This window comes from Mus pahari, chromosome 10 (genome assembly GCF_900095145.1).
Source record: "Mus pahari chromosome 10, PAHARI_EIJ_v1.1, whole genome shotgun sequence".
Lineage (NCBI taxonomy): Eukaryota > Metazoa > Chordata > Mammalia > Rodentia > Muridae > Mus > Mus pahari.
The window spans coordinates 92340687-92366844 of NC_034599.1; the positions used below are offsets into that span (position 1 = coordinate 92340687).

At 44.1% G+C, this 26158-nt stretch overlaps 2 protein-coding genes across 5 annotated transcripts in view; one reads left to right on the forward strand and one right to left on the reverse strand.

The window, feature by feature from the left end:
• The first annotated feature begins 519 nt into the window (after positions 1–519).
• LOC110327948 (fas apoptotic inhibitory molecule 1) lies at positions 520–16706 on the forward strand. Of its 4 annotated transcripts, none has more exons than XM_021207248.1 (6): positions 520–659; positions 5036–5092; positions 6064–6196; positions 6693–6921; positions 13491–13540; positions 16248–16706. In XM_021207248.1, exons 2-6 carry the CDS (start codon positions 5049–5051, stop codon positions 16395–16397), a joined length of 606 nt encoding a protein of 201 aa, XP_021062907.1. In that variant the 5' UTR covers positions 520–659; positions 5036–5048; the 3' UTR covers positions 16398–16706. The 4 variants fall into 4 exon arrangements, with proteins under 4 accessions (XP_021062907.1, XP_021062908.1, XP_029399225.1 ...); XM_029543365.1 differs by lacking the exon at positions 520–659 and adding an exon at positions 1053–1286; XM_021207249.1 differs by lacking the exon at positions 5036–5092.
• Positions 16707–22904: 6198 nt separating this feature from the next.
• Positions 22905–26158, reverse strand: part of LOC110328422 (coxsackievirus and adenovirus receptor homolog) — a 12483-nt gene continuing 9229 nt past the window's right edge. The window contains exons 5-7 of the mRNA XM_021207826.1: positions 25878–26047; positions 24031–24235; positions 22905–23074 (exon numbers count right to left, since the gene is read on the reverse strand). Coding sequence (XP_021063485.1) covers positions 22905–23074; positions 24031–24235; positions 25878–26047 — 545 coding nt within the window. The remainder of the gene's footprint in view (positions 23075–24030; positions 24236–25877; positions 26048–26158) is intronic.

The window sequence follows — 26158 nt, forward strand, 5'->3', positions numbered from 1 at the left end:
AGTAAGTTAAATTCAAACATCTCACTAAAGGACGAATTATAAAATTTCTTTATAATAGGGAGACGAGGCGAGCAAAAACCTCTGGGCTAAGTGTAAGGTTCGGCAGCCAAACGACGTCTGTGGTCGTGCAGAGAGTTTCACAGGCTGGACTCTTCCACCTAAAATGACCGGTCGTGTAGCAGAGAATGGAAGGCGGGCAGGGCAGTGGGAACAAAGGGTCTCAGTGGAGGAGTTGCTTCTCCCGGAGGTGCGTGTTATCCCGAAGGCTACAAACACTGATGTCAGACCAGCACAACAAACAAGAAGGTGACACCCGCCGGGCCTAGGGGCAGCAGCGGCGCAGCAGGGTGCACCGCAGAGCGCTCCGCTGTGCACAGCGACGCACAGCAGGAGCAGGATTGGCCCCAGAGCGGAGGGTAGGCGGGGCCTATGGAGGCGGACACCGGGAATTGGTTTTCGCGCGGAGCGTGGGCGGAGCCTCTGGAGAAGGCTCTCGCACTCGCGCAGGCGCAGTAGAGCAGTGGGCGGGGTCTCGTTGAGCCCGGAAGGCAGTAGGAGGCTGGGCGCCCGGCATGCGGGTGCTGCAGCCCGGTGGGCGCGGCCGCGAGAGCTGCTGACTACGCCGTGGGATCCGGAGCCGGTGGCGGCGCGCGGAGCAGGTGAGCGCGCGGGAGACGGTGCTGGCAGCTTCGGCGGGCGCTTCCAACTCGGCCTGGCCGAGCGGGCTCCGAGATGCGTGGTGCCCAGGCCTCGGTCGGCAGACACCGAGTCGCGGTGGGCTCAGGGCAAGAGGCCCCGGAAAGAAGGGGTGCGGGGCGGCCACCCTCAGCTGCGGACCCTCCGGTGCCTCGGCGCAGTGTTCGTGGCGCGGTCCGGAGTCCTCGGGCTTCGGACCTGTCGGAGTCTCGGTGCCGCTGCTGACTGCGTCCCAGGCGGCCCTTGGCCGAAATACCCCGGAGAGCGGTGAACCGCCTTCATGTACCTCCCGGGGAGGCCAGGGTAACCTCGCTGTAAGTGCTCGGTGGACTGGAGCCCTTGAGAACAGCTCGCTGCAGCATCCTTGCCGCCTGTGGCTACTTCCTTCGTGGAAGTTGGCATTGGGGACAGATTTATTCCTGAATCGCTCTAGTGTTGCAATAAGCTCAGCTCGAGTTGCTTAATGAAGGAGCCTGTTATCTTACAGCGGTCAGAGTGGGATTCTGTAGTCTCTTCGTGGGATTCTGTAGTCTCTTCGTAGAATTCTGTAGTTTCTCTCGTGCCAAGGCTGACTTGGAAACCTGTCTCAGGTATAGAATGAATTTGTTCAATAAAACCCAGCGAAATCATGCTGTATTCAAGGTGGAAGATGGTGGGATAGGTAACTTGAGTTGTTTTGCTGTTTAACCATCTAACATTGCATTCAATCTGTCACCTGTAACAGCATGTAAACACAAGCCTGAAAATATAAAAATTGCCTTGCACTGAAACCAGTGCTCATGTAAATTCCATTGTGGGCGGTGTTACTGTCTGGTGACGTCATCATAATTAGATTAGTTTGGAAATACAGCTTATAGTTAAATTATCGTTGGTGATCTGGGGGTTGTTATTCTATATAAGGTTTTCTGTTAAAAGCAGACCTGTGCAGGTCATGGTGAGGCTTAGAACAGAGTGGTGAGGTCAGGACGCAGGTGTGAACCAAGTGAAAATCGAAAGGTATAATATGAATTATATTGACCACAGCCAAAGTAATTTAAGAAAAAAAAAAAAAAACTGTTGGGCCAAGAGAGCAACTCCAATGAGCTTTGAAAGTACTGAACTTGAAGTGTGTAAGATCACAAGTTACAAGACTGTTGGAACTTCTGGTCAAACACACAAACAAAAACCAAACTCGTAGTGGAATCCCAAAGGAAGACCCTTGCAGAGGTGTTTTAAACGTGTTCTTAGATGTCCTATGAGATTTACCGATGAAGATTGCTCTTCCAGATGGGGTCTTGTGGGAAGAATAGTCCTTACACTCATCGCCCTCTGTGCCTGTGGCCTTGCTGGAAAGTTGAACTGATTAGGAATAACAATGGGGTGTCACTTAAAGAGGCCTCTGTTACTTTGCTATCCCCATAATGAGGGAGAGAGTCTAGCGGAGGTGAGCTCATTGGTTTTGTTAGGACTTTTCATTGTGAAAATTTGTAGGACTGGGTTGTAGCAAGGTTTAATCCTTGTGTAGAAAGCACTTTTAAAAGTTTCTCCTTGAAAGCTGCCTTTCAGAAGGCACGAATGCTGTTAAAAGGTTTACAGTGTTTTTTTGTTTTTTTTTTTTAAAAAAAGAGTTATAGATCTTTGGGGGCTGGAGAGACAGAGGTTAGGGCGGCCTACTGCTCTTGCAGAACAAAGTCCCAGAGGCTCACAACCACATGCAACTCTAGCTGCAAGGAATCTGCTATCCTCATATCACCTCCATGGGCACCTGTACTCACACATGTGTGCGTGTTGTGTGTGTGTGTGTGTGTGTGTGTACGTGAGTGCACATGAGCTTGTGTGTGTGCATATGCACACATACACACACAAAATGGTAAAAACAATAACAAATCTTAAGTCTTGCTTAAAAACAGTGGATACATGAACAGGGAAAACTGAAATGCTTGTGAACTCTCACTAAGACAGCCTTTCTCTTATTTAACCATATCTACAGGAAAGAAAACCAAACACAGAAACTAATTTTGTATTGACTTGTGAATTTGTGTTTTGCCTGTTTGACACACACAATTATAAATAGAATTTGCCAGATAGTTGCTTACTCTGACCGTTTTATATAATTTTCTCCTAAGATGTGCCCTCTAAATTATTGGAGCACACAACATTACTAATTTTTAAGCAGTCTGTGAATAATTGTGCATGTATCAATATCTTTTGCTAGTTTCGAATTGTTTTTCTGGGTTTTGTTTGTTTGTTTGGGGGGGGGTTGGTTGTTTGTTCATTCCTTTTGGTTATTCAAGACTGGGTTTCTCTGTGTGGCCCTGGCTGTCCTAGAACTTATTCCATAGACTAGGCTAGCCTGGCACTCACAGAGATCTACCTGGCCCTGCCTCCCAAGTACTGGTATTAACGATGTGAGCCACTACTGCTGGCATGATCTTGTTTTTTAACCTCCCTTTCAACTCACTGTGTCTTTTATTTTATTTATTTATTTGTTGGTGTTTTGTTGAGACAGAGTCTCACTCTGTAGTCCTGGCTGTCCTGGAACTCACTATGTAGACCAGGCTGACCTCAAACTCATGAAGATATGCCTGCTTCTGCCTCCCAAGTACTAGCATCAAAGGCGTGTGCTCCCAAACCCAATGACCCAGCGTCTATTAGACTTAGATTAAAAAGGTGTTCAAACGAAGGAACCTATGTGTCATCTTTAAGAAAGACTTGCTTTTACATTATGTGTGTATGTGTAGAGGGGTGCGTGCGCATGCACTGGAGTGCAGATGCCCTTAGAGTCTTAAGAGGACATAGGAACTTCCCACTGCAGGAGTTACAGGTGATTGGGAGCTGCCTGCCTTGGGTGGTAGGAACTGAACTAGTGTTCTCTGAAAGAGCAGTTCATGTTCTTAACCAGTGAGCCATCTCTTCATCCCCATGCTTTATTTAGTGTATCTCAGTAATATTTGGAGCTCTTTAGATTACAAAATACATCAGCTTTCACAGGTTTGAGTGGTGAACTTCCTAAAACACTCTTGAAAGTCATAGAGCAAAATTTGAGTGACATCCCTTTGTCCTCTCTGATATGCTGAGAAGGCCTTCAGTCGTTACAGCACATCTCTGGGTGTATCCTATTGCTAGACGTAGAAACCCTCTCGAATATTTTTGAAACGACTGTGGCACCTGACTTTTTCTAGTAGAAGGGGTCGGCAGTTTCTCCTTGTTAGTGAGGGGAAGCATCCTTGGGCATCCAGGTGGGGAAGACACTTATTGAGGAGGGTGTTAACACTGGAGCTCGCCTTGGGAGCGGAAACACAGACAAATCTATAAAAGCATTGCAGGAGTAGGTTGCTCACTGCAGCTTCCTCTTCTGCATCTCCTGTGCATGTTAGCATCTGTATGCTTCTGAGTAGTCCTCTAGCGTTCCTGCCTTCTCCATGTAGTGTTTGCCACACTTGTAAGCTTATGAAACTTAACTGAGACAGTGCCCTCGTTGCTTGATCCTGGTCTCTGCTTCTAGATGCACCTCTGCTGGAGAGCTGAATGAGACCTGTGACTGCAGCCCTGCTGGCTGACATAACTGCTGGCTGATGTAACTGCTGGCTGACGTAAATGAGCGAATAAACTTTGCTCTCACAGAACAAGCTAGCATATTCTTAGCAAAAAATTCACGATTTCTCTGGAGGAAAATGATTTAAATTACGTTAACCTTCTAAAATAGAAGGGTTGGGTTTTAAACCTCACCCTGAATATTGAAGCTGCCCCCATGTTTGCTTTGGAGTTTCACATACTCGATGTTTGTCTCAGCATTTGGTGTGCTCCCTGGAGCACGGCCTCAAACTCTTGGGGCTTCCTGTGCTCCAGGAAGACGCCTGGGACTGGGTGGTTCTTTGGGCTCCTACAGCTCTAATATGATATAATATTCAAGATAAACTAGAATTTGTGCCCCCATTTTAACAAACTATTTTTAAGAAATTATGAGTGCTTGCCAGGCAGTGATGGCGCACACCTTTAATCCCAGCACTTGGGAGGCAGGCAGATCTATGAGTTTAAGGCCAGCCTGGTCTACAGAGTGAGTTCCAGGACAGCTAGAGCTACACAGAGACACTCAAGGAAAAAAAAATTAATGAACAAATACATTGTAAACGTTGAACATAGAAAAATAGGTTGGCTGATTTGTATGCTCGGTTCTCTCTGAAAGCAAAAGACTGCCCTTCTACTGTACATAATTGAAGCTTCATTGGAATATGCCGGCAATTTATGAAAGGATCGCAAAGTTTAAAAAAAAAAAGCCTTAGTAGCTGTCTTTGTTGCTTCCAACCTCTCCCTGCTGCATTTCTGCTTTTCTCTCTTCTGGCTGCTAATTGGATTGCAGACTGTCGCTAACCATGGCGTCTGGAGATGACAGTCCTATCTTTGAAGATGATGAAAGGTAAATGTCTTGTTTTGCAATAAAGCTGGCCCTTGAAAGTTTGGGGGTTGTTATGATAGACCTGGAGAGTTCTGTGCCTGTTGGGGACACATTTCTCTGTCATCACAGAATGCAGGCTCTACTTTCTGACTTAGAGGAGATGGTAATGAGTGGGTGTGGCCGCAGTAAAAGTGGCATCCTGTTCCATAGACCACTCTCAGCACAGAAGTCTTAGCAACCACTTGCAGATGGTTTAGAGCATACAAAGTAAGAGATGAGAACAGGCAAACAGGGAGATTCCGGAGGACAGTGTTGGAGCCAGAGTCTCTGTTTACAGCCTACTCCTGACACTTACTGTCACTGTGGCCCTGCTTAAACTTTGGGGGCTCTGTAACTCCTCTTTAAGGGACTGACAGCATCCTTCTCATGGAGAGGAGTCTAAGATTTAATGACGAAACTGGTTCACAGAGAGCACCAGCCAGCCACAGTCAGCTATGACCCTATTACTTCAGTAAACTACTACACAAAGCCAGTCATCTTTATCAAAGCAAACTTCTTCCATGATAGTGTTTGAATGACAAATTAGAACACCTTTTTTGTTGTGGCTGTTAAATTCCCAGTCATTGGTTCTGAAAAGTTTGAAGAATTCTTGTTTGGGATTGATCTATTTATCAGAACTGCTAATTTCTGGGCTTTTGTTTTTTTGCAGAAGTGGTCATAAAGTAGGGACTTTCACTGACCTTTCCATGTACTAGACTAGCCCAGCCCAGCGTGCTGTCTGGGATTAACTGTTCCAGTCTTAATCGTATTAGTATTGAGGTGACTTTGGAATTATTAGACTATACCTGTGCATAGCTGCCTCTTGAGGGAAGAGCCGGGGAGAGAGAAGCAGTTGCATGTGCTGTGAGTAGGGTGTCTGGGGGCATCACTTTATCATCTCAGTCTCTTACTGGGTTTTTGTGCCCATTTTAATGGCTGTTTTATTCCTCCAGCCCTCTCTATAGCCTGGAAAAAATGACGGATCTTGTAGCTGTTTGGGACGTAGCATTAAGTGATGGAGTCCACAAGATTGAATTTGAACATGGGACCACATCAGGCAAACGGGTTGTGTACGTGGATGGGAAGGTAGGAGACCATGTGTGACTTTGTAAAAACAAGACAGCGACGCTTGGTTTTGTCTATATAGATTGTTTATATAAAGCAATCCAATGGCCATTACAGAATACATAGACTTTAACTTCTTTTTTTTTTTTCTTTTTCTTTTTTTTTTAAGATTTATTTATTTATTATATGTAAGTACACTGTAGCTATCTTCAGACACTCCAGAAGAGGGCATCAGATCTTGTTACGGATGGTTGTGAGCCACCATGTGGTTGCTGGGATTTGAACTCTGGACCTTCGGAAGAACAGTCAGGTGCTCTTACCCACTGAGCCATCTCACCAGCCCAGACTTTAACTTCTAACATCTAAACTTAGAATGACTACCCTGGGAAACCTAGTCAAGGAGTAATAAAAATATAGATAGTATTGCCATTAGAACACTGAATTTTTTTATGTTGTTTTTAAAATTAAATACTAATTTTTTTCTGTGCTTATTACAACTGTATATATTATCATCTAGGAAGAGATAAGAAGAGAGTGGATGTTCAAGTTGGTGGGCAAAGAAACGTTCTGTGTCGGAGCTGCAAAAACCAAAGCCACCATCAATATAGATGCCATAAGTGGCTTCGCATATGAGTACACGCTGGAAATCGACGGGAAGAGCCTCAAGAAGTACATGGAGAACAGATCAAAGACCACTAACACCTGGGTGTTGCACTTGGATGGCGAGGAACTGAGAGTTGTTTTGGGTAAGTCGGGGCTGTCTCTGCAGACCCTTCTGGCCATTGGGATGTCCTGTTCTCCTGACTTTTGTGGCCACTTTCTTAGGCTAGAGAAAGGATCTTCATTTAGCCCACTGGGTTTTGCATGTGGAATCTTAATGTCAGGTTTGATAAGGTTGGATTTGAAGATTATAATCCTGGGTTTAAGAAGTAATATCTATCCAGGCATCGACTGTTTGGTATTTCTCTTTATAAATAAAAAAGCAGTTACAAATTTAAGAACCCTTGAGAGGACAAGAATTTTCTGCAGATAATAGTGGGAATAGGGCTCCATGAGATCAGAGCCCTCAACGCCCAGGTGAACGTGAGCTTTTAAGAAGTAAACTTCTCAGCCAGGTGATGGTGGAGCACACCTTTAGTCCCAGCACTTGGGAGGCAGAGACAAGCAGACCTCTGTGAGGCTAAGCCCGGTCTACACAGCACGTTTCAGAACAGCCAGAGCCACACAGAGAAGCCCTATCTTGAAAAAACAACAAGGAAAGCACCTTCTCGTTATTCTGATGCTCCCATTTCCTTCTTATATTAGTAAACAAAAATGGTGTAATAAATCAACTTAATGCATTTATCTAGGTTGTGTTTGTTAACCGCTTCTCAAAAGGAAGACAGTCTGCCAGGCATTGAGGGTGCACAGACAAAAGGAACTTCGAGCATGGCTTGGCGGTCTGTATTCTAGCTGGGTGCTAGCAAATAGGGTTTTTGTTTGTCTGGATTTGTTTTGGTTTTAGATGAGAAATGTTTGTCAACTAATAAGTCACATAAAAAACTCAAAGCCAGGCATGGTGGCTCATACCAGACGTCCCAGCACTTCAGAGACTGAGACAGGAGAACCAGAAGGTTGAGGCAGTCTGGACTACAGAGTGAGACAGTGTCCCTTTACAAGAAGGGAAGGGGAGGTAAATAAAATAGTTACTTACTGTAAAATGTCAGTTTGGTTTGTGGTGCTTCCGTGTTTTCTGTAAAGTGGTACCTAGCTGAAGAACTGTCAAATTTGGGTTTAATTGGATTTTCTTTCTGGCAAAACCAACTTAGAGTTTGCTGGTGTCTTGATGCACACACAGTGTTCATTGTTCTCTTTCTCTTCAACATTGACAACTGTATTAGTCAGGGTTCCCTAGAGGAACAGAACTAATAGGGTGAAAACACACACACACACACACACACACGCACGCGCTTATCAGACTGGCTTATAACTATGCTCTGGGTATTCCAGTCTTGGTGGTCTCACACTGGAGAAAGAGTTCATCCTGTGAGTCTGGTGTTTTAGCAGCAATATCAACCTGGTACTGAAGGCCTGGAGGGGGCTTGGAGAGCCACTGGTCTTCAGTCCATAGTGGAAGCCTGATGAAGCTGAGTCCTAATATCAGTGAGGGAAGATGTAGCAGCAGCAGCAGCAGCAGCAGGGTAGGTGCACCACCTATCTAGCGTGAAAGCAGGCAGACTGAAAGCAAAGCTTCTTTTTCACCAGGGGCTGCCCCTGGGAGGTGCTGCCCTCATTTAGCATGCATCTTCCCATTTCACATAACCTGAACATTCACATATGTGCTCTGTGGCTAACCTGGTTGGTTCCAGATCCAGACAAGGTGACAACCAGGATTAAACTTTACAACAATTATTAATGCTTCATGTCTTGACCATTCGTTCATCAGTTGTTGCCAAATAGTAATACTTGAATTCTTTCATTCTTTGCTTCCTGTCTAGATGATTGTCTAACAAGACACTCCCAGTCACCTAGCTGTTGGGCTGCAGAGACCTACATTTCATTTAGGAAGCACAGGCTAGCTTTGTTATTCCTTCAGTCTCCAGCCTTCAAACTACTGACTTGTTTTCAATTTGAAATCATTGTTAATGCTAATATAGAAACAGTCCGATCTGCTGTAGTACATTGCAATTACCACTTTCATTGATGTTTAAAATATCCCTTTTGGGGACAGGGGAGCTTTGTGTATGTATGTGTGTGTTTATTTGTTTTGAGATTGGGCCTTGCTCCATCTCTGCTGGCCAGAGATGTTTCTCTGTGTCTCAGAGGCTGGTTGTGAATGTTTGCCTGTCCTTGTGCCCCTGCCTCCCAAGTGCTGAGATTGCAGGTGTGAGACACAAAAATGTGCTGTTTTTAATCCCCAAGGAGCTTGTTAGAGTGCTTCCTAAGTCCCTTTGGCATATCCCTAGTGGACTTTGGCAGCCACCTCCAGCTTCCTTCCTCCTGACATAACAGGATGATTGGAGCTGTTTTGAACATTTATGCCTACATTTAGATATTGAAAAAAAATTATTTCAAGATTTTAATGTAATCTAACCAAATACTAAGAGTGATCTCTCATCATTTCCAGATTCTCAGTGAGCAAAACAAGGAAATTAGGTTGGGGATGGGTGGATGATAGATAGATAGATAGATAGATAGATAGATAGATAGATAGATAGGGAACAAGGCTGGTGATAGGACAGAGGGAAGAAGGAAAATAGAAAGGATAGGGACTCATCTTTGCTGGGTTTGTTTTGTTTGTATTTTAAGACAGGGTCTCTCTGTGTATCCATGGCTAGCCTGGGTCTTAATATGTAGACCAGGCTGGACTTGAACTCCCAGATTCTCCTGCCTCTAAGAGAACTTTTCTTTGAGGTGTCTTCTGAGTTCATAATGATACTTGGTAGGTCAAGATGAGGAGCGTAGGTTTTTACTTAACCTTATCTAACCCTTTCCCCACACTTAGAATCCTCCTTTTCTTTCTTTGTTTCTTTCTTTGTTTCTTTCTTTCTTTCTTTCTTTCTTTCTTTCTTTCTTTCTTTCTTTCTTTCTTTCTTTCAGATTTATTTATTTATTTATTTATTTAATGCATATGAGTACACTGTAGCTGTACAGATGGTTGTGAGCCATCATGTGGTTCCTAGGAATTGAACTCCAGCCCTGCTTGCTCTGGCCCAGAGATTTATTTATTATTATATGTTAAGTACACTGTAGCTGTCTTCAGACACACCAGAAGAGGGCATCAGATCTCATTACAGATGGTTATGAGCCACCATGTGGTTGCTGGGATTAGAACTCCGGAACTCTGGAAAAGCAATCAGTGCTCTTAACCACTGAGCCATCTCTCCAGCCCAGGACACATGGGATAATGGAATTACAGTATCACATAACTTACTTGCCTTTTGCCAAATTGCAGACATATATAATAATTCCATAGCATTAGCAGTGCTGCCACCATGAACATAATCACTAACAGTGCATTCTTTGTGCATCATCCTCCAACTGCTCTCCGCTCTGCTCCCCTCCTGCCAGCCCTCACTTATGTGGCAATCAAGCCATTGTGTTTTGGCTTCTGTCTGGTCACTGTGATGCCTGGATCTTCTGTCAGTGTTCCTGAAGGAGGGCTTGTGGGGACATTTGAATTCCTGCATACTGATAGTGTTATGGTTGTGTCTGCAGGAGCAGGGCTTGGGGATGCTCAGCCAGCCTGTTCTCTGCTGAACTCTGCCTTTAAGCCCCCCCCCCCCCAAGGTGTAACACAGTTGCTTCCTACTCCCGCCCCCGCCCTGCTCCCCGGCACAGCCATGCTTTCCCTGCCATTCTGGGTTGCTTCTCACATAACAGCCAGAATGACCCCTCTCCTCTCCTGTGATGTTTCTGTCAGAGCAGGAGAGGAATGAGTGACATAGACACAGCTTCATCTGCAGGAAGTGTGGTGGGGACTCTGAGCCTTTAACCACACTGGTTGCTCTTATTTTATCTCTGTGAAGGCCAGTCATTTTACTAGAATAGTAAATCCACGTTTGTGACTGTTGGTTGATCCAGTATATAGTCAAGAAATTTGGAAGATGTTTCTGTTTATAATCAATTACTCAAAATTACCCCATTTCCTTTTGCTCCATATTTGAACTATATTTTTATGTACAGTTCTTATTTTTCCAGGCTTTCTTGTTGGCTTTCTCTTACTTATTTACTTAACTTACTTTGGTTTTTCAAGACAGGGCTTCTTCGTGTAGCCATGTCTGTCCTGGAACTCACTCTATAAACTAGGCTGGCCTAGAGCTCACAAAGATCTGCCTGCCTCTGCCTCCTGAGTGCTGGGATTAAAAGCGTGCGCCACCACCACACCCAGCCTGGCTTTCTCCTTCTTGCGCAGAGTATGTGTGTATTATTTGCACATCTCTTATGTCAACATTTTTCTCACTGTCTCCATCCCTTGAGTTCCATGTTATGCGTGTTGGTGTTTTTCCTGCATGTCTGCCTGTGCACCCGATGCTTGCACTGCTGCAGAGGTCAGAAGAGGGCACTGGATCCCCTTGAGGTACAGGCAGTTGTGAGCTACAATATAAATGCTGAGAATTAAATCCTAGTCCCCTGAAGAGCAGCCAGTACTTGCAACCACTGAGCCGTTCCTCCAGCCCCATGACCCACACCCCAGCCCCTCAGTTCTCGGGTTAGTTCCTCTCTGCTAAAGAGGAGAACCCTAGGCCTGACTGCCTAGGGTTTACTCCCATGGACGCTGCCAGCAGCTCCCAGTTTCATCTTGTTCCCTGAAGTGCATCTTTAAGGGATTATTTCTGTGGTTGAGGAGATAAACATTTCTTGGCTTCTAAACTGAACTGCTATTTTTCTTGAATATAGCAAAATCATTTCCCTCAGAATGTATGGAGGTTTTAGTCCCCAATTTTATTCCCATGTTGTATTCTTCACTGTTTTAAATGGGTTGTGTGCCTGTGTGACTCTTCCCTCCTCCTACCCCCAAATGAAGCTTTACTAGTTGGTTTTATCCATCCTTCTGAATGTCACCATGATATCGTCAGGGATGCAGTGACTCACTTCATCCCAACACTTATCAATGGAAATTTTAGTTGTGAGAGGTTTCTCAGCCCATGGTTGCAACCTCTTTGGAGGTAGCATATCAGATATTTACATTACAATTCATAACAGTAGTATAAGTACAGTCATGAAGTAGCAACAAAATACTTTTATCATTGGGTATCACTATAACATGAGGAACTATGGTAGAGGGTTGCAGCATTAGGAAGCTTGAGAACCCTGGGTTAGAGACCTAATGCGTTTGAACATGCTAGCCTTCGTTTTTGTTCTCCGTGTCGAGACAGTCTTACAGTGTGGTTCTGGCTTGTTGTTATATAACATTGCTTAGATATGTCCATGGTCTTTTCACTTGTGCAGATTTTGAAAATTTGTATTCCAATATAATCTATTTTTACTTCATGGCTCTGGATTAGCCATGTCCCTCATGGGCATATCATCAAACCCTTCTAGCTAATTTAGATAGTCTGAACACGTGTGCATTTCAGTAAATTGACTGACTGCCAGTTCTCACTACCACTGTCACTGATCTTAATGCTGGGTGTTCAGCCACATATTGTGATACACTGAGTTTCCCTGCCTCTGACCATCTGTAGATCACATTCAGACAGCCTGTGGGGTGACCCGTTACCTTCCCCCTGTCACATTTAGCCCTCCTCAGAGGCTTCCTGCAGTTTAAATGAGGTGCCCATCTGGCTCAGGATGTAGAGAGAAGAGAAGCTCCTTTGGCTTATATCCCTACAGCAGGTAGTCTGCCAGAGTCACACCTTCTGCTGGACCATCAGACATGACCCCTGGGCATGACTTTGTCCTTGGATCCCAGTGCCCATGAAAGTCACTCTCTCTCTCTGCTTCCTCATCTGGTTCCCTTTGACCACAGTCTTCCAAGCTATTCTTAAGACACCAGTGTTGACAGGCAGTGTTGGGGACTCCCCCTGCTGTGAACTATGGTGGTAAGCTGCTGTCTGAAGATGCTGCAGTGATCTTATATGTGTGATCTGTTTCTCCTTCGCATCTAGGAGTTTATGCCATCATCCAGTTAGCTCTGTCTATGTTGAGGCAGGAGTTATCTAGTCACTGGTGCTAAGTCACATTCCCAGTGACTATTTGAACTTACTAAACCATGTTTTCTGTGACTAAGGGCCTCCTTACTCCCTCATTCATTTGTAAACTCTTTTACAAAGATTGTCCTTCAGAATTTGTTTTGTTTAATCAAACTTTTAAATCACATTCTGATGGGACTATAACCTTCTTAAAAGATTTCAATAAATTTTTTTTGGTTTCATTTATGAACAGAGTTTCTTCAAAGTTTGAAAGTTCCAAAGACATTGAAAGTATGGAGTTTTAAAATGTTATTGTTTATAGTGTGCCCAACTTTACAAAAGAAGTTAACCTGACATAGAGTGTAGAGAGCTGTGAGCAATCGTCATTACAGGATGGCATTGGCCTTTGTTGTTCATAACTATAAATATTTAATGTGTGCAAGTGCAAGAGTAAATTCGCGCCAAGTCACGACCCATCCCGGGGTGTACTTTTGAAATTATGAGCAAACAGCCAATCAGGTGCAGACACACCACACTAGACATATATAAGCTGCACCATTTCTGGGGCTCGGGGTCTTCCTCACGATGAAGCAATAAAGCTTTGCCACAGAAGAATCCGGTTGTCCAAGTGTGTTCTTGCTGGCGAGATACAGCTCGGGACAATAGAGAATTATAACTTGGAATTCATGTTGCTTTTACAGAAAAAGACACTATGGACGTATGGTGCAATGGTCAGAAAATGGAGACAGCGGTGAGTTGCCTTCCTTTATCCTGGTATGTGACAGTGACAGTGACAGTTCCTCACCCTGGAGCTTTTTAAAACATACTATAGAGGCAAGGGTATATGGGTGGGGAGGGTGAGAGCTATAGAGAACGAGCAGTCATATAAACTTCAGGCAAGTGCAAGGACCTGAGTTAGGATTCCCAGTGCTGTGTACTAGTTAGGCATGATCCCTGCTCCCCTCCCTACCCCCCACCCCCACCCCACATGGAGCTGGAGAAGTGACTCAGTGGTTCAGAGCACTTGTTCCTGCAGAGGGCAGGTTCAGTTCCCAGCACCCACATGGTGGCTCACAAACATCCGTAGCTCTGGTTCCGGGTGATCAGCTCGCCCTTTGCTCACCTCTATAGCAGTGGGCACACATATGGTATATAGACATACATGCAGGCAAAGCCTGCAGGCATATAAAATTTAAAAGTCTAAAAGAAAAATTCATTTTGTGTGTTTGAGTCAAGGTTCCTCTGTGTAGCCCTGGCTGTCCTAGGACTTGCTTTGTAGACCCTGCTGGCCTAAACTCACAGAGATTCCCCTGCCTCTGCCTCCTGAGTGCTGGGATGGAAGGTGTGTGCCACCATGCCCGCTTCTTAAATAATTCCTTTTAAAATGAAATAGAATTTTTTGTTTGTTTTGTATTTTTGGTTTTTTTTTTTTTTTTTTTTTTTTTTGCTTGTTTTGGTTTTTTGTTTGTTTTTGTAAAGAAAGGTAACTTAAAGTTCTTTTTGAGACAGGATTTCTCTGTGTAGCCTTGGCTATCCTGGAACTCACTTTGTAGACCAGGCTGGCCTTGAACTCAGAAATCCGCCTGCCTCTGCCTGCTGAGTGCTGGGATTAAAGACGTGCGCCACCACCACCCAGCATGAAATAGAATTTTAAAACAATAAATGAAAGCTAGCGCTGTAGCTCACTAGCAGAACACTCACCCACGGGTGGGGTCCTCAATTTCACCCCTGGCACCAAAAAACTGACAAGGTGGGTTTCTAGAAATCATTGTGGGTGTCATTCGTACAGAGTAATGGGTTTCAGTTATAAGTGCGCACAGCTTTAGGAAGTAGGGTAAAGATAATGCTCGTCTCTGATGGGCTTGTTATCAGTGACTGGCAGGAAGCCAGCATGAAGCCAGGCCTCCATAACCCCACTGCCTGCTTGAAGCTACAGCGCTTGGGCAGTGTGGGCGGCTTCCCTTCCTCAGCCTGCCCCCATCTGTGCACATGAGCAGGCTGCCTACCCCTTCTGTGCAGCACGGGCTTTCACCCCAGTCTCATCACTAACGTGTGTGAAGCTGCCAAGAAGCAGGGATCATGTTAGCAACCCTAGCTGGGGTATCCAAAGGCTTTGCCAAGGCTCAGGACAAAGTGCCCCAGGACATGCTACGCACATTACACATCCACTAAAGACCATCTGGACCGCTGGAGCGGCTCAGAGCCCAGAAAGTGCTTCCTCTGCCTCCCGTGTGCTTGCTGTTGCTTAGAGAGTGTGGACTCCTGGCTAGCTCACTCTGTCCATCTCTGTGTGCTGTCAGGACCCAGAGACTCATGCTAAGCAGGCCTCCAGCACTGAGTCAGATCCAGCCCAATGGAGACAAGGTGCAAGTCTGAGTGCACTTCCTTCCCTTGCTTCCTGGCACAATTCATTTCTATCCTCAAAGCTCCTGCTTTTCAATCTCTAGTTCCGTTCCATAGAAATAGAATATGAACCATAAGTATGAAACTTAGATGTAATTTCACCCTTCCTAGAAACAGCACTAAAGGGAAGGGGAAGGTGGATTAATTTTAATGTTTAATTTAAGTCAGTATATCGAGTGTCCTAAGGGGGGCTGGAGAGATGGCTCAGTGGTTAAGAGCACTGACTGCTCTTCTGAAGGTCCTGAGTTCAAATCCCAGCAACCACATGGTGGCTNACAACCATCTGTAACGAGATCTGAGACCCTCTTCTGGAGTGTCTGAAGATAGCTACAGATGGCACATGCCTTCCTTTAATCCCAGCGCTCAAGAGGCAGAGACAGGCAGATCTCTGTAAATTCAAGGCCAACCTCGTTAGAACTGTGTAGTTCCTGGTCAGTTCCAGGACAGTTAATACAGAGTGGTTACACCGGGTGCCCATTAACCTTAAACCTGGAGGGAACTGGTTTTGCAGTAGGAACCCTTCTGTCTTTTGCATAATGGGCCTTCAGCAAGTTATTAAATATACTGCTCTTCAATTTCTGTGTCTATAAAATGAGTATAATAATGATACTTCTGGCAGCTGTTGTAAAGACAGTTGAAATGTTGAGAATAAGCTGAGAATAACTAAGGAATGTGTATTGATTTGCGACTGTTTTTAGTTTTACAAACATCGTCTATACTGAGGACAGAGAACTTTCTTCTCCTAAAACTTAAGATCCCTCAGGATTTTGAAACTTACAGCAAACCATGGGGCTCTAAACGTAATCTCTAGGCTCTAATTTCGCAGTGTTTGATGTTATGATCAGTAACTTGATGTACATTGGTGTTTTGGCTGTATAAGACTGTCAGATCCCCTGGAACTGGAGTTACAGACAGTTGTGAGCTGCCATGTGGGTCCTCTGGAAGAGCAGAGCCATCTTTCCAACCCTGTGACGTTCTTTAAGTTCTTTAAGATGACGTCACTGCTCGGACAAAGAGCTTTCTGCACCCTGACACTTCCTCCTTTGCTGTCCTAGGGCGAGTTTGTAGATGACGGGACTGAGACGCACTTCAGCGTTGGGAACCACGGCTGTTACATAAAAGCCGTGAGCAGCGGGAAGAAGAGAGAAGGGATTATCCATACCCTCATTGTGGATAACAGGGAAATCCCAGAGCTCACTCAATGACACCTTCTTACTGAGTTCTGAGCTGAAGACGTGACCTCGGGACTCGCTGTGGTAATTAATTGGGTTCAATATGTACATATTGGTAGATTTAGTCTGCAATGTTTTTATTTTTATCTTTTGTTACTTGAAACTGTAATATTCCGATGGTCAAGAAAAAACATGGACTCATAAAAAATTTATTTTTTAACTAATATAAAGTGTTTCTAATTCAAATGGAAAATAAAATGTGGACCAAACCACTAACATCTCACAACAGTAACCTTGACTATAGTAAACACTGTAAAATAAAATGGTGCTGCTGGCCGTGCACAGAGGTGGGTTTGGTTTTGTGTGTTCTGCGCCTGTGCAGCTAGGTTAGGCTGTTGTTTGAAGCAATTAATGTAATTAGAGAAAAGAAGCATTTTTCTGCCAGAAGGCATGAAAAAAATTCAGTGATGTCATAGAAGAATTAATGTAGGTGCTGAAGAGATGACTCAGCAGATAGGAGTGCATGCTGTTCTTGCAAAGGACCTAGGTTCAATTCCCAGTATTCATGTGGCAGCTAACAACTATCTATAATTCAAACCCCCTGTTTTGACCTCCATGAATATCAGATAGGCATGTGGTACACATACATATATTAGGACAAAAGAATCATACCCATAAAATGAAAATAAATCACTCACACCTTTAATCTTAGCACTTGGGAGACAGAGGTAGGCGGATATCTGAGTTTGAAGTCAGCATGGTCTACAGAGTGAGTTCCAGGACAGCCAGGGCTACACAGAAAAGCCCTGTGTAGGGTTTCTTGAGAAAAAAAGAAGGAAAAAAACCTGAATTTTATATAAATTCAGAGACAGGAAAGAAATACCCTTTCTATATGTATATAGTCTTAGAAATCCCTTTATAATGTCCACATTGGGAGAAAATTAATAACCAAAAGTGACAAAAAGAAAAAAAGGAACCTCAAGGCTATGATAATGTTTTTGTCTTCATCTGAATGCTGGTTACAAGGACAACTTACAAACATTAATATACCTGTACACTGTTTACTTTTCTATAACATATGCTCTGCACAAATCTGAAAATAGTAATTTTATAATTGGGTTTAGGGATGTAGCTCAGTGGTAGAAGGCTTGCCTAGAGTGAGTGAGGTCGTGTTTGAACCCAGCACTGCCCCAGTGTGCACACACACGGACACACACAATGACTGAAGCATATACAAGCCTACTCAACGCATTCTTTAAAAGCACCCTCACTCTCTCTTCTCTTAGCAGTCTATCACTTAGGAATGAAACCATGAGCAATGGCTTAATGGTAAGAGAATTAGCCAGCCTTGAGCTGAAATTGCCTAAAATAAATCTGTGTCTTTTAAGTTGTTTCCCTTGGGTATTTTGTCATAGTGATGGCTGTGGTTATGGGGGAGAAGTAAAACAGAATCTCTTACAAACGCCACCTGCCAATAAAAAAGCCAATAGCCAATGAGCTGAGATGTGAAGGAGTGAGCAGGCTGGGACTAAAGGAGAGGTGACACACTACACTGTAGGTAGAGAATAGTGTAAATGGTTAAATAGCTTACCAGCTGGTCAGGGAATGAGCCAAAGCTTGTGGCCTAGGAATTTATTCATAAATAAAAAGCCTCAGAGTTGTCATTCCAGGAGCAGAGATTGGGAAAGGAAAACTTGGAATTAAAAAAAAAAATTGTTTTTAATAGATCCAAGAGTGAGAGGGTAGAAAATCCCTCTATGGTACCCTGAAGCCATAGGGCAGGAATCTGAAGACAGGAATGTCTAGAGGAATGGCAAGAAGGTTTAAAACAGAAGTCTTATGGTATCATACTACTCCTGAGGACAAAAGCTTGAGAACTGGTGTGCATGGCTGTAGGCAGCTCTCTCCTCTGAGCCTGACATCATCACCACCTTGAAGTGACCTTGACCCTTGACAGTCATGGTGCCAAAATCCACCACTTTGGCAGGAAGGGAGGTGTGTGGTAAAACAATGGGCCTTGTGGCTGCGTCCTATTGAAAGGAGAGGAAGAGTCAAAGGTACAGCTGCCCGGGAGTCACCCATGATCTTGTGGGAAACTGATAAGTCTCATTGCTTTCCAAGCTAGACCTGACAGGATCTTTCTCTGCTTTATGGACTTCTTCCCTATTTGGGGTGTGTAGATGTTTATTTTTATAAAACACAAGACACCAGTTGCTCTGGCAACCTGGGGGAGGGTGGGGAGGAAATAAAGGAGAGCAGCCCCAGTGAGATGGGCCTGTACTGCAGCGAGTGAGGAGTTGGTGGGGCACAAGTAAAGATGAACAAAGTAAGTGACCATTGGAAGGCCCAGGGCAGGGGCAAACCAAGGGGCTGGAGACGGGGAAGTCCAGAGAGGAAGACTCTAGGCATTTGGAAGCCTGGGTGCAGGAGAAGATGGAAGTCCAGAGATGATACTCCATGTGCACATAAACACTGAGTGGCCCCAAGACTGAACCTCAAGCACCATTCAGTCCTTAACTTGACAGATTAGGATAACAGCAAAGCAATACAAGTGTTCACTCATCAAGGGTGGAACAGATACCCATAGCAAGAAATACAGCCAATGACCAAACTCTAGATACAGGTCCTACCACAAAAAAAACAACATGAATGACCAAGATAAAACATCTCCCAAAGTGAGTATTCTCATAGTTGTATTTATTCCCTGAGAAAAGCAACTTAGTGATACACAAAAAGTTATTTTAAAGTAGCAACTCTAAGGATGTCAAAGGAACTCTAAGAGGAGATAAATAAATGCCAAAATGAAGACTGAAAACACAGTTGAATGAAACAAGGGGGAAATTTCAACATATGAAAATAGAATTTAAAAAAAAAGTTCTGAAGAAAAGCCAGACTAAAACTCAAAATTAAAAAATTCAGCAAGCCAAATAAAAAGTGCAATTGAAAGTCTCACACATGGAATGAAGTAAAAGAAGATCAAGGCTTTAAAAAAAAGGTAGAGGTATTGAATAACCTAGTCAAAGAAAATGTTAAATCCACCCCACAAAAAAATAAAAAAAGCCATGAACAGAACACACAGGAACTCTTAGACACTGTAAAAACGAAAAAACTATGCCTCAGTAGAAACCCAAGTAAAAGGTACAGATAGTTTTTTTTTCAACAAAATAATAGAAAAAAAATCCCCAAATCTAAGGAAAAAGGTGGATATCAAGGTGCAAGAGAATATATATCAAATTAGGCCCAGAAGGAAGAAAAGCTCCCCATGGCTTCATAAAACACTAAATGTACAGAATAAGCAACAGCAATAGATATCAAAAGTTTCAAGAGAGAAACATGTCACCCACCTATAAAAGCAAGCCAATCAGAATAACAACTGACTTTTCAGTGAAGACTTTAAAAACCAAGAGGGCTCGGACTGATTATCTGAGATTTCTGAATGACCACAGATGCTGGCCCAGACTTCTATACCCAGCCAAACTATCAGTTGCAATATACAGAGAAAGAAAAAATAAATCTGCAATAAAAGCAGATTAGAGAAATGTATGACCACTAAGCCACCTCAAAAGAGGGTACTGGGACTAACACTTTGATCTAAAAAGGAGGAAACAAGCAAGAGAACAGGAATATATAAACAATGTTAGAACAATCAAGAGATCTAAGAAAACATAACAAAATAAGAGGAGTTAATAACTCAGTATTTACCATCACAAACAATAAAGAGTCCCAGGCAAGCAGATTGGACTAGAAAGCAAGAACCATCTTTTTGCTGCCTCCAAGAAACATGCCTTACCTTAGGCAAAGGGATGGAAATGATTCTTCAAGCAAACGGAACTGAGAAACACCCTAAGACTCCCTGGTGTCTGCAGCAGGAATCCTGTGGTCTTTGGTTTCAGACTTTGTCTCTACTACTGAGAGGAATTCTCTGGAGCTTGAGCCACCAAGCTGTAGGAAAGTGACATACAGCAAGATCTGACTTATTAACTCCGTGTGTGTGTGTGTGTGTGTGTGTGTGTGTGTGTGTGTGTGTGTGTGTGTGTGTGTGTCTGTGTCTGTGTCTGTGTCTGTGTCTGTGTGTCTGTGTGTAAGCCTGGGCCCCTTTGGAGGCCAGGAAAGAACACTGAATCCCCCATAGCTGACACTACAGGCAGTTGTGAACTATCTGAACTGGGCACTATGAACTGAACCCTAGCCTTGTGAAAGACCAGCCAATCAGTGAACTCTGGGTTCAGTTGAGAGACCCTGAAAATAAAGAGGAAAATGATTGAAGAATCTCAACTTTGGGTCTCCACAGCATATATGTGTACATATACATGCACATGCACCACCCTCAATACAAATAGGTACTTTTAGCCAGTCTTTGCTACTTTGTGGATTCTTCTTTTTCCCACTTTTTATCCCCCTTGGTTTTACCCCATCACTAAATAGGAGAGATAGAAGGAAAGAGGGGAGAGAGAGAGAGAGAGAGAGAGAGAGAGAGAGAGAGAGAGAGAGGATAGAGATCTTTGAATCTCTTCTTGTTTCTTCTTTGAGCATGACTACTAACTAACTGAATGACCAAAGACCACCAACTGACCTATCAGGTCACAGGCATTTATATACCTTCTGAAAAATTCCCAGGATTCCAAACATCACACAATCACAGAAACTCTCTGCAGCTGGCAAACCCATGCCTCTGCTAGAGCCTGAGGCAAATCACAGTCAGCTGCTGCGAAGCAGCCCCACATCCCCCCCACACCTGAGATTGAAACGAAGACATGTTTGTACTATTCCTGTAGTTTTTAGAGAAACCAAACTTCCAGAATTTTCACTACATATACTCACACCAATAAATTATATACACATTAGCTCGAAACCGTCAGCACTCAGAGGGAGGAGTTACAGATGCTGAATTTGCAGGAACCCTACTCTGGAGAGCCACTGCTGTAATGAATTCAGAACAGGACAAAGAGTGAACAAACCAGTTGTCTTCTTTGGCTCTGCAGTGCACCTCTCATCCAGAGAGCATGGAAATGGAGTCAAAGCAATATTGTTTGAAGGACTTAGTTTTGTTTTGGTTTCTTCTAAGACTCAAAATTCAAATCATATTTGCTTTTATCAATTGATTTCCAGAAAAATTACATCTCCAAGATAATCGCCCCAGGTTCTTTAACACCTTGAATACCGGGGGAATTGAAGAAAGAGAAAAAGGAAACAAAATTATGAAACTCTAGTTTATTCTCACTAAGGATTTCTTTTTGGGTTGATGAAGTGCAGGAGCACGAGGCACATTTCATTGAAGACACAGGATCAAGTAATCAGCAAAGCTTAATCAAAAGTTCAACTGACGTGACCTCTGGGGCAGATGGTCAGCCTGGAAAAAAAGGGGGAGCGTCTGCTTAGGAAAAGCAACTGTGTGTAATAGTGCGAAATTTACATGTGCTAGTGAAAATTAGAGATATATTTTAAAGCTGCAACAATGCAAACCATTTACAAATACAAACAGGTAACCCAAACATTTGGGAGGAAAGGCAGAGGGAGCCCAAGATCAGTGAGGGCTACAAAAGGAGACCCTTAAAAATGTATCAATAGGCCGGGCGCGGTGGCGCACGCCTTTAATCCCAGCACTCGGGAGGCAGAGACAGGCAGATTTCTGAGTTCGAGGCCAGCCTGGTCTACAAAGTGAGTTCCAGGACAGCCAGGGCTATACAGAGAAACCCTGTCTCGGAAAAAAAAGAAAAAAGAAAAGAAAAGAAAAAAATATATATCAATAGCACAGTTAAGAGTGTATACTACCCTTAGGGCTTGAGAGATCTCTCAGTGATTAAAAACACTTATTACCCCAGAGAGGACCCGGGTTTGAGACCTAGTGTCCATATGGAGGCTCATAACCTTCATGCTAGTTGCAGGGGACTTGGCACCCTCTCCTGACCTCTGAGAGCATCTGACATGCCTGTGGTGCAGACACACATATATGCAGGGAAACACACAAAACAAATTTTGAAATCATTTAAAGAATGTACACTGTCCTTATTAGAAAACACAAACGGGACCGCTGAGATGGCTCAGTGGATGGATTTGTTGACCATCAGTACACCCTGAATTTGATCCCTGGGACACAAATGGAAGGAGAAAACAACTCCTATATGTTCTTTTATGGCCTCCATCATATGTCATGGTACTTGAGCACGCACTGTAATGAACTGTAATGAGAATACATGCACACATCCATGCGTAAGTAAACACACGAGGTAGTAACTGATAAATAAGAGAAATGGCACTGAATGTAGTGAGGAGTGCCAAGAAGTGCTTGGAGCGGTGAGACTGAGAACTTTGGTTCCTCATTCTAATCGTTATTCCACACTGTAGGAGACGGTTTTTACCGGGCAGCACTCAGGCCAGACAGAGTACCTTTGGCTAGAGTCTGCACTCATTGCTGCTGCCCTCAGAAGACACCACAACCCCCTCCCCCAACCTCCCGCGGGCATACTGCCTGTGACCTGCACAGTGAGCTTTCTCCTACCTAGTCTGTGCTGACACTCCTGTTCTAGAAGAGTATAGCGTTCAGCAAACTCTGACTTCCACATGGAACATGGAACACTTCTTCACCTCTCCCCTTGATGAATCCATAAGATAGGGTTCATCAAAAAAGGAACAGGGAACGTTGGCCTGCGGATGTGGTAGGGGCCCTAGTCGGCCTGTAGGCCCCTCAACGATCTTCAAATCATGAGACCCTGGGTCTCAAAAAAGGGAGCTTAAAACTGACATATCAGAGCACTTGCCACCATCCGCCTGCATCAAGTCTGCTACAGGAAGAAGGTCCAGTATACTGCGAGCTATCACCTTTCCGATTTCTGAACTTGAAGGTATTGAGACTGGCCACCGGTCCACAGAGAGGAAACTTCGCAGCCTGACGATCATAAGGAGACGTATTGTCCTGGCCATCAGCAAGAGCTGTGACTTCCCAGCCCATCTCATCCCCCATTTTAAGGATGAAAACAAGGACACAAGGGCTGTAACATCACTGCCTGATAACCACTGGCTTCTCCGATTCGTTGGTTTTCTTCCTCTGTTCCAGCCCCAGTATTCTGAACACCCAGCTCTTCACCACAGAAACCACATTTGTCTTGAACTATGAGAACAAAAGCTCAGAGCGCTCCCTCACACCTCTGAAGGGATGACTCCAACAGGTATGGCCACAGTGAAAGCTTTTTATACTCTCTGTTTCAGTACACACTGAGTAGACTGGGGCCGTGAAATTGATTTACTTCTCAGGGCAAAGTCAGAAGACTGGGACGACAGCCACAGTGCATGGTGTAGCTTGGGGCTCTTTCTCACACAATAAAATTTCATTTATTTTGAAAATCATCACGAACTTTGCAGAGAAGTTAGTCACTTCCTATTTTTCTCTGATCTAAATACACGTGATAGCTTTACGTTTTAAGCTATGTGAGGACATTAAAAATACTTCAGAAGGTGACATTATAATTCTAGGGCTAGGCGTGGGGCTCAGGGGCAGAGCTCTTTCCTAGCAAGCATAAGGCCCAGGTTTTACTCCTAGCACAGTGAAAATGAACAGATGTCATTATTACTGTAAACGCCATTTGTCTTATGTAAGTGCTCTGACTTCAGCACTGTGACATTTCACCCTGTTACTGAGAGGCACTCTCTACCCACTACAGTAACTTACCAACAACTGTCAGCTGAATGGTCCCCTTGGCAGTACCAAAGGCATGGGATACTCCACACTGATAGGTGCCAGCATCAGAGAGTTGAACATTAGTTATATTTATAGATGCTTCACCAGACCTGATGTCATTACTTGTAAATTGCACACGTCCTTTCATATCTTGATAGAAGTTGTCATAAATCTTGTCTGCTAAATATACAATAAACTAAAATTTGAAAAAAGCAGAAAAAAAAACTGTAAACAAACATGGGCTGAAGAAGTGGCTCCGTGGTTAGAAGCATGTAGCTCTCATCAGGGGACCCAAGGCAGTTCACAATGTAACTTTCAGATCCATGGAATTTATATCCTCTTCTGACCTCCACAGACACTAGACACGCATGCAGTGCAAAAGACTCAAATGTAATAAAAAATAAATTAAAAAAAAATCTTTCAGTAAAGTTATGCATACACCATGTTACCATAAAAATGTTTAAAAAAAAAAAAGAAATAGAAATGAAAGAGACAGTAAAGAGCTGGTGAGTTGGCTCAGATAACGAAGACCTGAGTTAGGACCCTGAGAGCCAATGAAGACCCAGACATGATTTCACAGACATGAAGCCCACCACTAAAATAAGGGATGGGGGGGGGACTCCAGGCACTTGCTGGCCAGTCAGTCTAGCCATCAGTAAGCCCCAGTTTCAGTGAGAGACCATATCTCAAAACATGTGATGAACAGAGAGAGCAGATGACACCTAACCTTAACCTCCAGTTTCCACAGATAAAGGCATGCCCACACACATACACAGACACAGACACAGACACAGACACATACATCTGCCCCCCCACACACACACACACTTCACTATACAAAGAAGGGAAGGAAGGGAGGCAGATGTTATATAGAAATCTACACTAATAAAGACACAGAATGACGAGCTAGAACTGGGTTCATGTGGACCTGGGATGCAGTCCCCGTACCCCTATTATTATTATTATTATTTTAAAGCTTTGTTGTTTTATTATTGTTTTAAATCATATTTAGGCTGGTCCAGGTGTGATGGTGCTCACCTATAACCCCAGCACTCGGCAGCCAGAAAGAGTGCCAGGCCACCCGGAGTCGGAGTGACAGACACTTGAGAGCAGCCATATCGCTGGGTCCTCTGGGAAAGCAGCCCCTGCTCTTAAGTGCTGAGTCAAACCTTTGGCCTCCATACTCCCATTATGAATGGACAGCCAGGTTCCAGTGTGATTAAATAACTTCCAACATAATTAAATACCATAGTTCCGTACTAGAGACAGGGTCGGAGAGACTGGACGACTGGATAGGTCCACACACTTGTTCATTCGTGGGTGCTCCTGTTTCCCAGCTGCCTCAGAGGGCGTAGTAGTAAATCAAATAAGAGCAAGGACAGACCACCCTTTGCCCCCAGATAAGACTGGTTATAAACTTCCTGTTTAGGAGAGAGAGAGAGAGAGAGAGAGAGAGAGAGAGAGAGAGAGAGAGAGATTCTTTTTGGAAGCAAGGCATGATGAGACACACCTGTAGTTCCAGTCACTAGGGAGGCTGAAGCTTGATCATGACAAATATACAGGACCTTGAACACACACTCCACACACATACACATAGTCGCTGCCCAACATGCTTAGCACCCTGTTGTTCCTCATCTCCTGTTACATAGTTTCAACACCACATTATCCAAACATCCACAGCATTCTCTTGCCCTCTGAAACCTTCCAGACATCTGATGACTCTTCCTCTTCTGAAGTCACAGGTCATTCTATCTATGTCCACAGGCCTGGTCAGTGGGGCCTCAGGCCACGACACCACACCTGCCTAGCAAGAGTGAGCAGGCACAGGGTGTACTCACCATGCGGTTCACCACCTCATTTTGAGGTCCAGTAAGCTGTATCCAGTCAATGAACAGTGGTCCACGGTCCTCGGGGCTAAGGGTGAATGTGCAAGGCAGATGGACAGTTTCCCCTCGGGCTTCCTGAACTGTCTGCTCTGGAGTCGTGATGCTCACACTCCCAGTGTAATCTGGAGAGAGAGAGAGAGAGAGAGAGAGAGAGAGAGAGAGAGAGAGAGAGAGAGAGAGAGAGAGGGCACTGAGTATCTATCTGCTGTCACTGGCTGGCTCCAGGCTGAAGC